This window comes from Humulus lupulus, chromosome 6 (assembly GCF_963169125.1).
Source record: "Humulus lupulus chromosome 6, drHumLupu1.1, whole genome shotgun sequence".
NCBI lineage: Eukaryota > Viridiplantae > Streptophyta > Magnoliopsida > Rosales > Cannabaceae > Humulus > Humulus lupulus.
In genome coordinates, this window is record NC_084798.1 from 2,547,773 (window position 1) to 2,561,288 (window position 13,516).

General features: G+C 35.9%; 2 protein-coding genes across 2 annotated transcripts; both read left to right on the top strand.

Moving 5' to 3' along the window:
- The first annotated feature begins 3,066 nt into the window (after positions 1-3,066).
- On the top strand, positions 3,067-3,648 carry LOC133783623 (disease resistance protein RPV1-like). Its single transcript, XM_062223272.1, has one exon. It carries the CDS (start codon positions 3,067-3,069, stop codon positions 3,646-3,648), a length of 582 nt encoding a protein of 193 aa, XP_062079256.1.
- A 239-nt stretch (positions 3,649-3,887) lies between these two features.
- LOC133783624 (disease resistance protein RPV1-like) lies at positions 3,888-9,349 on the top strand. Its single transcript, XM_062223273.1, has 5 exons — positions 3,888-3,903; positions 4,332-5,251; positions 5,853-6,236; positions 6,751-8,490; positions 8,999-9,349. Exons 1-5 carry the CDS (start codon positions 3,888-3,890, stop codon positions 9,347-9,349), a joined length of 3,411 nt encoding a protein of 1,136 aa, XP_062079257.1.
- The last annotated feature ends 4,167 nt before the right edge of the window (positions 9,350-13,516 follow it).

Here is a 13,516-nt window from a genome sequence, read left to right on the forward strand (position 1 = left end):
ATACAAGTCATATGCCTAAGTCTACAACATACATAACATAACACATAAATCATAAGATAACATATAACATAACACATAAATCATAAGATAACATATAGCATAACATATAATATCCTATCATATTTTCCTTACCAAATATACTGGGATATGAGAACAGATTTGGGACCTTGGGACACTCCTAAAAACCATCAAAGGAAGGTGAGTATACTTAAAGAAAAAGGGATGAAAACAATGAAAGAACTATACCATCGAAAGATACTTACCAAGAACCTTATGTTCAAGATCTTAGATTTCCTAACCAAGAATAAAGAATAAAGTTAGCATGTTGAGTAGAAAACTATAAGAACTTAAGGAAAACATACCAAAATGAACTAGAGTTTGGAATACCTTGAATGCTTCTATGACCGATCTAAACCTTGAACCGAAATATGCTATAAACCTTACTTCCCAAGTGTTTGGTAAGCTTATAATGATTAAGCTTATAATCCCCAACCCAAGTGTTTAAGCACTCAAAAATAATCTAGCAGCTTGCGGCCTCTGAACTTTGCTTGATGAATGAATAAATGGCTGGGTACTAGGTCCTATTTATAGAGTTCAAGAATGAAAAGATCTTCATTTAACTTGAATAAAATAATGGCTTTTTAAGTGAAAAATATTTGAATTATCGTTCAGCAGAGGCTGAAGACTCGGTCAGAAAGATGCTGGACTTATCAAGAGGTTAAAGATTAAAATGAGAACGTTTTAAAAAACATTCAAAAATCCATCAAAGGAGCTGATATATCGCCCCTAGTAGGCGATATATCACCTGGGCCAGCATGCCCGAGGCTCGTCGAGGTGATCGTGCGAAGTTACGTGTTTTTCGTATCCCCGTATTGCGATATATCGCCCCCTATAGCTGCGATATATCGGCATACGCTGAATATTTAAACACGAAATTACACATTTTCATCCTAATTTGAATTGAGTAAAAAATCTTGATTAAGTCCTCTAACGATTTCAAAGCTGCTGACATACCCTAGGATATTCAAATATTACTCTTAATAAACTTATTCCTCAAAAATACTTAATTATCATTAAACATACACAAGACAAGTGTTACTATCTTATTGGGTCTATCTAAACCTTATAATATAATAAATATCACCATCAATATCAGTCATATTAATCAAACCTTAGGTTAAAATTAATATTCTTAAACTATAGGTTAAACTTAGAAAATCTACAAGTGTTACTACAAGTGCTGATTTGCATATCTATCCTCATGACGGCTGCAAATTGTTTGTGGAACGCCGACTGTAGTCCGGACCAGGATTGGATGGATCCTGGCTTGAGCCTCTTCCACCATTCCTCTGCAGGTCCATTTAAAGTAATTCAAAAGTAGAGGCACTTGTCGTTGTTGCAGACGTGGGCTACGGTCATTAATCGATTATAGCGCGATAGATGGTCTCTGGGGTCTGTGTTCCCAGTGTAGGCGGGTAGATTCGGAATTTTGAACCTCTTAGGGAGCACCACATCCAGGATGTGCTTGGTGCAGGGTTCCTTTTCCTCTTCTTCAGAGTCGGAATCTCCTCCATCCTGCTTGCGGACCAGGCGATCCGTGACTGCTTTTAAGTAGGCCAGTTGTTCCATGAACTGTCTGGCTGTACTATCATCTAGAGGAACCATCTCGTTCCTTCTATCGTTGAGATTATTTCTCAAATCGCCTCCTCGGGGGTAGATCTTTTCCTTGCGGGCCTGCTCCTTTCGACCGTTCAGCCTGTCGCGCAGGTCTACCCAGGACGTGTCGTCCCCTGAGCTAAGGGCGTTTGGCTCGTCATCATGTCAGCGTCCTTGGTGATCTTTATTCACGGAGGTGCTTGGGCGGAAAAGTCATTCCCGTCCAGTCTGCCTAGGGGCAGCCCGGGGCCTGGTACCCTGCGGGCACATCCCTTGTGGATTGATCGGGTGTTCCTGTCCTGGGACGGGACACACATTCTCTCTCCTAGGGAGCGGCTGGGGGTTGGCCCCTGTTTTCTGAACGGGAGGAGTTTTCCTCTGGGAGTTTGCTTTTCCCTCAGGGTTGGCCACTTTGGCCTTCCCTTTCTCTTGAGATGGTTAGGCGAGCCCTGTTCATGATCTTGTCCTGGAGGAGGAATTGGCCTCACATTTTTGAGCACGTTATCCCTAGCTTGTGAGGCAGGCGGTTGTGTTCCTGGAGGCAGAACAACTGGAGGACTGGCCGCCAACCCTTGGGTGGCAATGAAAGCTTGCAGGGTCAGGAGGCTTTAATATTAACAATTGAATTAAGATCAATGATCCATATTTATAATTGTTAATTAATATTTATAAAAATAAATTTTGATTTTTCAAACTTTTGGAAGAGTTACGTGATGACTACATGACGATCACATATTTATTCATTCTCCATTTCTTTTTCATTCCTTTTATCCATTCCATGAGAAAAAAAACTATTTTGGAACTATTGGGAATAATTAATGTGACCATCATCTTTCCAACTAATGTTTATTAACTAATTAATCTAAAAAATTCAAAATTATTAATTTTATATATTTTCATCATCATTATAATCATTCCTCGTAAAAAAACTTGTTTAGATGGTGTTTGGTACGAGGTAACGTAAATGTGGGAATGATAATCTAAATCCATTCTTATGTTTGATTCAAATTTTAAGAGAGTAAAATTAATAATTTGTGTGAGCCTCACATATATTTTAAGGATAAAGTGAACTCTTTTGTACACAAGAATTTAATATTACCTCTATCCTAAGTCCTTCTACACTTTTCAAATTAACTCAACTACTCAAAACAAACACTGCTTGCTTGAGCCTCTATTTCGCATCTTTGACTTGAGGTTAGTCATCACACATGTGAGCTCTACAGCCTGTATTTGGCATCTTGACTTGAGGTTAGTCATCACAACTTTTGACATTATATACTTACATATCTACTAAACAGTCCTCTCCTTGAGGTTAGTATCAATCATTATTATATGCCAAAACCAATCACGATTTCTCTGATCTGAAGCCATCTATGGATCGATGCTGATATAATCAACAATCCATTCTCAATGGATGATGATGATGATGATGATAATCAACTATCTATTCTCACCAGTCGAAACAAATACGCTGTTTTCATTAGCTTCAGAGGAGAAGATACCCGCTCTAGTTTTACCAGTCATCTCTACAAAGCACTCATCAGCAACGGAATCGAAACCTACATCGATGACAGACTTGAACGAGGAGATCAGATCTCCAAAGCTCTTCTACACGCCATAGATGACTCTAAATTTTCTCTAGTTATTTTCTCCAAAAATTATGCTTCTTCTTCATGGTGCTTGGATGAACTGGTTCATATCATCCAACGCATGGAGAAGAAGAAACAGATTGTTCTGCCTGTGTTTTACCACGTCGATCCATCGGATGTGCGCAGCGAAAGAGGAAGCTATGCAGATGCGTTTGTGAAACGTAAAAAAAGTTACAGTGATTCTATCATACAACAATGGAGGCTCGCTTTGACTACGGTATCTAATCTTTCAGGATGGCATGTGTCGAATACCAGGTTCTCTTTCTCCAACTTCACTAGTACTACTGTTATACACTATAACATTTCAATTAATATTCCATTAGGAGCTAATGTGATGAATTAATAATTTGTTAAATTTGTAAGATAATAATTTTTTTAGAAAAACACACATATAATAAGCCTTCGTTTGATATATAAATTAATAATTTCACAATTCATGAAAATAGTTTTTTTTTTAATATACAGATAGATTCATGATTTCTATAATTACATATACTTTCTTGATTGTTTGATTTAGTAATTTAGGTGCATTTATCAATTTTTTGATATGTATGCATTCAATGTACAATCATTATAAGAAAAATGGGCTACTACTTCGGTTTTTAAGGTAGAACTACTTCGGTTTTCATATAAATTCGCAACCGAAGTAATTTGGGACGAAGTAAAAAGTGGTGACTCAATATTAGATTACACCAATAGCGGTACGACATGTTTTTGTAGAGTTGGGCACGAGTGAGCAATTCTCATATGAATATTGTACAGATGTGTAATCTAATATTTTGTGGGATTATTATTATTATTATTGAATTTGTTTAAAAGTTAAATTAAGATCGATCTTTACCTAACTATATATATAATTTATAATATCTAGGAATGATGCTGAGTTAGTTGATGAAATTGTCAACTATATTCGAGGAAAATTGAGATACACATCCTCCTCAACTAGTAATTTAAAGCAAGGCTTGGTTGGAATCGATAAGTCTATACAAGATCTCTGTAGGTTGCTATCAAATGCTCCTATTGTAGGGATTTGTGGCATGGGTGGGTTGGGTAAGACCACCTTAGCTGAAGTCGTGTTCGAACAATTTCGTCACCAGTTTGATGGTCATTGTTTTCTTCGAAATGTTAAAGAGGTAGTCAAAAAACATGGATCGACTTATTTGGCAAAAGAATTTTTTGGAAGACTACTATCCAATAAGGGAAAATATATAGACTTGGAAGATTTGGATATTGAAAAGGAAAGACTATATCATAAAAAGTTACTCATTGTTCTTGACGATATAGAGAATATAAGTGAACATGATTCTTTACTTAGAGATAGTCGTGTTTGGTTGAATTCTGAAAGTAAAGTTATCATAACAAGTAGAAATCTACAAGTGCTTCGGAATATTATTGGAGATGACGAAAAGTTGATATACAACCTAAAGCTACTCGATGAAGATGAAGCCCTTGAACTCTTCTATTTGCATGCCTTGAAAAAGAACAAAATTGCTCGAGAAAGTTATACAGAAATTTCAAAAGAGTTAGTGAATTATGCTCAAGGCCTTCCTCTTGCTCTTATAGTTTTAGGTCGTCATCTATATTCAAAGAGAGAAGAAGTGTGGCAGAGCTTGTTGATGAAGCTGAAAGTTGAACCAGATGAAAGTATTCTACAAGTGCTAAAGATGAGTTTCGATGGATTGGATGTTAAGGAGAAGAACATATTTCTTGATATAGCATGTTTTTTTCGAGGTGAGAAAAAATATTATGTGAAGGAAATTTTGGATGATTGTGGTTGTTTTGACATTGTCATTGAAGTTCTTGTTGATAAGTGTTTGATAACTATATGTGAGGGTAGACTTCAAATGCATGATTTGTTGAAAGAAATGGGTTGGTCAATTGCTCGTGGATTGAATAATAGGCTATGGATTGCCAAAGATATTTGCCATGTCTTAAGAAGTAACTCGGTGAGTATTTTTATTTGTGAATATATTAATTATATTTCTTTGGCAAACTTAATTATTTGATAATAGATAAACTCCTTTAAAGACCAAAATTTGGTTTTGAAAACAGGGTATGAATTTATTTAGGGAAAATACCATTTTCGTCCTTATGTTTTTTTTTTGAATATGCGATCAGTCCCTGTGTTTTGTTAAATGACAATTCTAACCTTGTGTTTTACAAACTAGATCAAAATAGTACCTTAGACCTGATTTTAGTCAAAATATTTTCAATAATTAGATCAATTCTCGGGTTCAGAGAAAGTGGTCGAGGGGCTAAGAATGAAATATTATATTTGAAACTTTTTTGATAAAAATTGACTATAAGTACTATTTTTATCTATTTTGTAAAACACATAATCTGAATTGTTATTTAACAAAACACAATTAATAGTCGATCGCGTATTTGAGAAAAAACACAATGGCCAAACTGTTATTTTCCCAATTATTTATATAAGTTTTTATCAGGCAAATAAAGGTAATTAATAGTTTAATTTTAAGAATCTATCCTTGAAATTTCTCTAAATAATAAAAAATTATTTTGATTTGAATTTTCAATTTGTACAAGGCTACTGCAACAATTGAAGGAATGTTCCATGTTGATGATAACTATTATTTTGGTCGAGATGAGAGAAGTGAAAAATTATTATTCAGTGTTCGTGGTGGCCATAGATGTCGATGCAGCAGGGACGAACTACAAACATTCATAAACTTGGACCCTTTTGTCTTTTCAAAGATGAGATTTCTAAGATTTCTTAAACTTTCAACAAGATATTCGTGCATTCGGTTACAATTTCCTCATGGTCTTCATGGCTCTTTCACTGATGAGCTTAGATATCTGGAGTGGTATCACTATCCATTGGACTCTTTAGGGTCAACTTTCACACCATGTAAGCTTATTCATCTTGATATGAGCTATAGCCAACTTGAGAAACTATGGAATGCATCCCAGGTACATAAAATTCATTTGTTGTCACGTTTAGGTTCGAATACAATCAATTAAGAATTTCCGTTATCTATATATATATATATATGCGAATTTTTCTACAAGGATTTCACTTTAAGCTCTATCGGTGAGACTCTCAGTGTTCTTGACCCGTAAATAATTTATAGCGCAAATTTTCAGAAAACTTCGAATAGTTTACAGTATCGAAATCTAAGTTCAAACATGTTACACGTATGACTAATTTTTTTATGTGCGTGGAAACAACATGTTTATGCCTAGTTTTTGGTACTATAAATTATTAGAAATTTTATGAAAATTTGCAGGATACTCTAAATAGCTACAATAAAAAAAAATCGTGCCAAAAACTGTTTACAAGTCGAAAACACTAAGAGCCCCACCGGTAGGACTTAAAATAAAGCCCTATGAAAGAATTAGAATTGTCATATACATATATATATATATATTGATTAATCAGTTAATAATGCTTGTCATTTCTCTTAATGTGACAACATACATGCAGGGCCAGAATGTTAAACCATTAAAATATGTCATTCTTTCTCACTCCAAGAAGCTGACTTGTCTCCCAGATCTCTCTCAAGCAAATCTTCAATTGCTACGCTTACATGGTTGTACAAGTTTAGTTGAGCTTCCTCCGATAAGATTTCACAATGCTCATGACATTATTAATGCAGAAAACGAATCAGAAGTAATGTACAAATATAACAATTTAATGCTACAACTTATAAACTATGAAGCTCATGATGATAAACCCTTCACTAAACGCCCAGAACCTGGAGAATCGATGGCAAGTTTAGATAGCTACATGAAGATAGAGCCATCTTTATTGTGTTATCTGTGGACAGATGGGGCCTATAGTTGCTTGCTTGATCTCAAAGGGTGTCACAATCTCACAACTCTTTCACAGATGTCAGGTAACATAAAATTCTTATGTCTGCGCTCCACAGCAATACAAGAACTGGACTCTTCAATTTGCTCTCTCAATAATCTTCTTGTCCTAGATCTCTACAATTGTAAACTTCTTAGGAATCTTCCCAACAATCTTTGTGATTTGGAGTCTTTGGAATACCTAGATTTGTATGGATGCATACTGATTGACAAGTTTCTAGAGCTTCCAAAGAGTATAAAAGGATTAGATTTAAGTAAAACCTCAATACAACAAGTCAATCCTTCGTCCTTTGAGTGCCTGCCTTCTCTCAACATCTTGTACATGAATCAATGCCAGAAGCTTGAAAGCTTGCCAATCACCACTTGTAAGTTGGAATCTCTCACGAAATTATTCCTCGAAAATTGCTTTCGATTGAAGAGTTTTCCAGAAATCTTGGAGCCCATGGAGAAGCTAAAGGAACTTTATTTGATGGGAACTAGGGTTGAGGAGCTACCATCATCAATAGAGAAACTATCTATGCTTGAAAAGTTGTGCTTGGACTACTGCAAGAGTCTCAAGTTTATTCCAACCACCATTTGTAAGTTGAAGTCTCTTATTATACTATCTTTCATAGAATGCTGGCAATTGGAATGCTTACCAGAGATCTTGGAGCCTATGGAAAATCTAAAGGAACTTGTTTTTGAAAAAGCATGGATTGAAGAGATACCATCATCAATAGAGAAACTAATTCTGCTTGAAAAGTTGTACTTGATCAACTGTAAACATCTCAAGCTTATTACAACCAACATTTGTAAGTTGAAGTCTCTTAAAGTACTTTCTTTGTATAATTGCTCACGATTGAAATACTTTCCAGAAATTTTGGAGCCTATGGAGAATCTAAAACAGCTCTATTTAAGTGGAACATGGATTGAAGCGCTACCCTCATCAATTGAACGTCTAGTTATGCTAAAGATAATAGATTTAGCTAGATGTGAAAATCTTAAGTCTATTCCAACCAACATCTACAATATGCCTAAAATTTCCAAAATCGACATTTCTAAGTATCCAAAAGTCAAGACCTTGTCTTATTATGGTTTGCCCTCATTGACAGTCCTAGGTCCAAGTGATACCACTGCTGGTCAATCATATTTTTACAATAGTCAAACACTTCAACAATCCAAGTGCAGAAGTTCTTGTTCTATCACCACAAATCTAAAAGTTTTCTTCAGATTACATTCTGATGATGGGCTCAAGTATGGTATTCATTTCACTTGTTGTGAGTGCTTTCTATTTTACACGGTGCATAATGTTTTGGCGAGCCAATATTTTGAGGATAATATTTTCCAAAAGTATTACAATGACTTTCATTTTAAGGTACGTCTCTTTCTGTTATTAGATACAATAAAGTTTATAGGGGCTTCAATTCTCCTATAGGGGTTTGGTGGAGTTCTTTAGTATTCTCGACCCGTGAATAGTTTTTGACGTGATTTTTTTTATGATTGTATATATTGTAGTTGTTTAGAATATCCTGCAAATTTTCAGAAAATTCCGAATAGTTTACAGTACCGAAAGCTAGGTTCAAATATGTTGCTTTCCACACGCATAAAAAATTTAGTCACGCGTGCACCAATATGTTTGAACCTAGTTTTCCGTACTGTAAACTATTCAGAATTTTCTAAAAATTGCGTCGATGCTCTAAATAGCTACAATATACACAGTCATAAAAAAAAATTGCATCGAAAACTATTCAAAGGTCAAGAACACTGAGAGCCCCACCAGTCGGGCTTAAAGTGAAACTCCTATAAGAGAATTATCCAAAGTTTATATTTGTTTCGACACTGAATAACGAAAACAATTCTTGCTTGTCTGTTGATTAATGTAGGATTTAAATCGTCCTGGAGCGAGTTTTTCCTATTCTGGAAATGCAATTCCTCTTTGGTTTACTAATCAATCTGTGGGTTCTTCCATAGAAGTAAACTTGGTTCCCTCTTCAGATAATTATTTCAGCTTCTTGGGCTTTGCTTTATGCATTGTTGTTGATTTTGATCCGAGCACTTCAAATCCTGGTGTGGAGGACTTAAGTTGTGAATACATTTTTAAAATGAGTGATGGTCAAAGTTCTAAGCTCTGCTCCACTCTACCAAGACAAAAAGCTACTTCTGATTCTGATGGAGATTCTAATGTAGACAACAATGACATTTTAGACTGGTCATCGGGCAATGTGTTCATATAGTATCTTTACCAAAAAGACAATTGGAATTATGTATGTGGAGTTGACAAGGCCTCGTTTGAGTTTTACTTTGGGGAATCAAATGATAGCATTGGAAAAGAGAGAATAAAACAATGTGGAATTCGCTTAGTATATCGCCAAGATGCAAAGGAGTTTGATACTGCAGATGCACACTCATACTGAAATCAGGTGTTAGTATTTCTTTCCATCAGTTCTCTATATATGTATGAATTCATGGAGTCAATTTGGTTCTCCTTTTTCTATTTTTAGTAAATAAATCAATTGTAAACCAATTCCTAGTTATTTAGGACATTTTGTAATTTTCATCAAATTATGAATAATTAAGCGTGCTGAAATTTAGATTCAAATTGCCTTTTGCACGCATACCTGTTTTTTTTATACGGGTGTAAAATAAACTATTTGAAACTTTGTTTTTGGCATCTTAAATTATCTAAAATTTTATAAAATTTGTAGGATATTCTAAATTACTATGATATATGCATTACAACTTATATATGTACTAAAAATAGAAAAATGATGTAGTTGTGTGTAAAAAAAAAAACATATATATATATATAGATATGTATTGGGTGATGAAAAACCTTATTTTCAAACTAAGTCATCCTTGTTCAGCGAGGAACCATTGTTATTTGTGATAAAAAATCAAGTTAGATGGATGAATTGTTGAAGTTGCTTTTATTGTGTTCAAAGGCAAGATTTTCTTCTATGATTTTTGTGATGTTCTTTTTGGTTTTCTTGTCATGGGATCTTCTCAATGGTTTGTTGACTTCGATGTGTTTTCAGGTCTCTCATATTTATAGGGAAGGAAATCAATCAGCTGACTGTCTTCATTCTAAGGCTCTTTGACATTTTTCACTTGGTGGACAGAATGATTTGTTATCTTCTTTTATTTCTAAAGATATTTTTTTAGTTCTAAGTTGTTTTGTTTAAATAGATTTCCTTGTAAAGCATTGTACTTTTTATCCTCTCTGCAGTTTTTTCTTACTGGGTTTTACTTGTTAGGGGTTTTTATAAGGCTTTCCTATGGAATTTTTTTTCTAGGACAACTTTATGGGTGCTTAGTTCGTTTGATGTTTCTTTGTTATCCTAAACTTTGTATTCTCTTTACTTTTATATATTGGATAGAGTGCAGAAGATGGCTTTAGAGTTGGGTGCCGACCTAGTTGGGATGCTTCTCTATTAGCTTGATGCTTCTCTATTCTCATTTCTATCAAAGTCAATAGCTAATCATTTCTTTGGCTTTTATAGTATATGAAGTTGACATGTTTAACTTGAAAAAGTGTTGTTATTTGACACCTTAAGGTATCCAATACCATACTAGGTGACACCTCATAATTGGTTAGTGATACCTCATAATACTTATTAAATTCAAATATGTAGGACCCAGTATTGAATTGCATCAATAGTGATACGCCATCTCCTTGTGGTGTTGGACATCATTGGTGATCCTTAGTAATTCTCAATTTGAAATGACTAGTTTTGAACCATTTTGGCAACACATCATTCCTTGTATGAAACAACAGTTTATCTTGTTGTTCTACAATAGATGAAACAAATGCCACTGTAGCTAATTATATATTTTGGTTGCAAAACATTTAAGTTGAAACTACTTGTTATCAATAGATCGAGAAAGATGTCATTCATCTTTAGAGCGGCAGAGTCATGGTTTTGGATTAATGCCACTACTTCTAATTAGACAAATAATAGTATTGAAAGGTTTTTGTGTAGTCTTTTTATTTTTCCAATTGCTTAGTTTCTGTTCCTTTACTTCATGGAGAAGCTAGAGAAACTTTATTTGATTTGGCATAGGGATTGAGGTGATACCATCATCAATTGCAACATTTGTAAAGTGAGACGTTTGTTAAGTAGACTACTGTTGACGCGGTTCTTCGCCAACAGATAATTATACGAATAAACGGGATGGATTAGTGCTAAATAGTGAACCATAATATGAAAATATTTAAATTCCAAACTGTCGAAATTAGTATTGTGGGTAGGTTATCACTCCTTTCTTTTTAGGTGGTTCGAAGGTTAAAATCCCTCGAATCCACCAGTCAATATTATTGATATCTCTTGAGTATTCCTTACAGAGTGTTTCTTTACAATAAAAACGCCAACCCCTTGCAACGTCCAGGGTCTCGGTATTTATAGGGAGAGGATATCTGGGCTTTGGTAAAGGGGGTCATCCCGTGATCTTCTTACCCATCATGTCATCTCTGTGACACTTATGATTAATTCCTAAAACCTGACAATGAGGTGTTGTCTAATCAATAGGTAAGGGGAGATAATGGGCCGCATGGCCCAAACCAGTTGTGGGGTGCTTGAACATGCACGTTTATGCTACGCGTTTGAGAATTTAGAAATGGAATAGACATGTGATGTCTGATATGCGCACGTTTACATTGTGTGGTTGAATTCACAAATAGTCGGGGATGCCAGATCTATGTCGCACCTCGAGCTTGATGTAGTGCCAGCTTGTGATATCCATACTGCTGACTCGTTGCCTTTGAGTACACTGCTAACTCTTTGATCAGCTTAGGCTAAAGAGGTGGAAACTCGTAACAGCAGCTCCGGGTGGACGGTTTACACGTGGCGAATTGAATTATGCCATTTTCTAGCTCGCTAATAACTCGTGGATATTTAGGGTGTACAACTACTTTCTAAGGGCCAGCCCATTTCGAGCAAGAAGGTTCCAATCTATAATTCAAAGGGCCCAAATGAGGTGGCCTTACTGCCCCCAAATCCATTGAAGTATCCTTTCAAGTGGATAGGACCCAATCCTTTAGGAATTTTTTGGGGCCTAATTCTCAAGCCATTCCATGGCCTAGTGAGGGAAGCTGATCCCAATCTTTTCATTTGTATTTGGACCGAGAAACCACAGACAAATACTGGCCAATACAACCAATTATTAATCCCCCTTTAGAGTTTGAAGACCTTATCGACCATGATCAGGGAATCAACAGAAAAAGGAAGATTGGCACCTGGGTTATACCTTCTTCTTCTGCGATGGTTTCATTAGCACTGGATCCTGAGTTCTCTCTAAAGGTGGTGAAGGCAAAGGAAGTCCTTCATTCAAGTGAAGGCCTACCCTTAAGCAAGGTGGAAGACGCTTTACTTATGCCGAGTTTCAATCCGGGTACCCAAGTACAAGAGAGATCTAGTCCCTTTCCCAAAATAAAATCAATCAGTTGCTCACCATCACAAGCCAAGAATATAGCGAGTACCACCCCAGTAACCAAAATAAAATATGTTAGGTCATTGAGTGGAAAAAAGAGAGGTAGGTCATGTAAAACCCAAAAACAAAATGATTCCACTGTCTACTGCATCAGTGAAGACATTGTTGACTCTATCAGGGATAAAGAATTCCAGGACTTCATTAGGGAACTTAGGCAAACAGATGAAAGCAGTGATCCGGGGGATGTCCCTAATCAACAAACTCCTTTAGAGGAAGCTCAACTAGATAACAATAACATCACTCGACAAGTTTTTCACTTTGGGGCTTTGGAGACTGGCCCGAAAAAGTCTCCAAGATCCCCATGAAAGCTATGGGCTGGAACTGCCGATGTATCAACCGTATTTCGGCAGTTCACGACTTGGCGGAGTTGATAAAAGCCCATAAACTGGAAATGTTAATCTTATCCAAGACAAGAATTCCAAGGGATGCTTTCACTCATTTGTTAGGTACGTTCCACTATACTGAAATGATATATGTTGAACCAATTGGTTTGTCTGGGGGCTTTGGGCTCTATTGGGAAAAAGGAGTGGATGTTTCCTCTATACAGGCTGATAAAAATGTTATTGTAGCTTCAATCTCTTCGGATCCACCTGAGTTTTCTTGGATCCTCATGGAAATTTATGGGCCCCCTTCATATCATGGAAAGGAAATTTTTTGGAATAGAATATGATTGTTGGTGAGCTCCGCTGCAGTCCACGTGTTGCTTATGAGGGATCTCAATGGAACTCTGAAGGACTCTGAGTGTATCAACTACAGTAGACAAGGAAATACGTCTAATTACTCGTTTGACTTAAGAAGAATGGTTGCAAGAACATGCCTAATTGACATCAATGCTTCGGGACGGAAATTCACATGGAGAATGAAATACACTGAGTCAGGGGGGTTAAGCACTCTAAAAAGGGCAAGGTTGGATA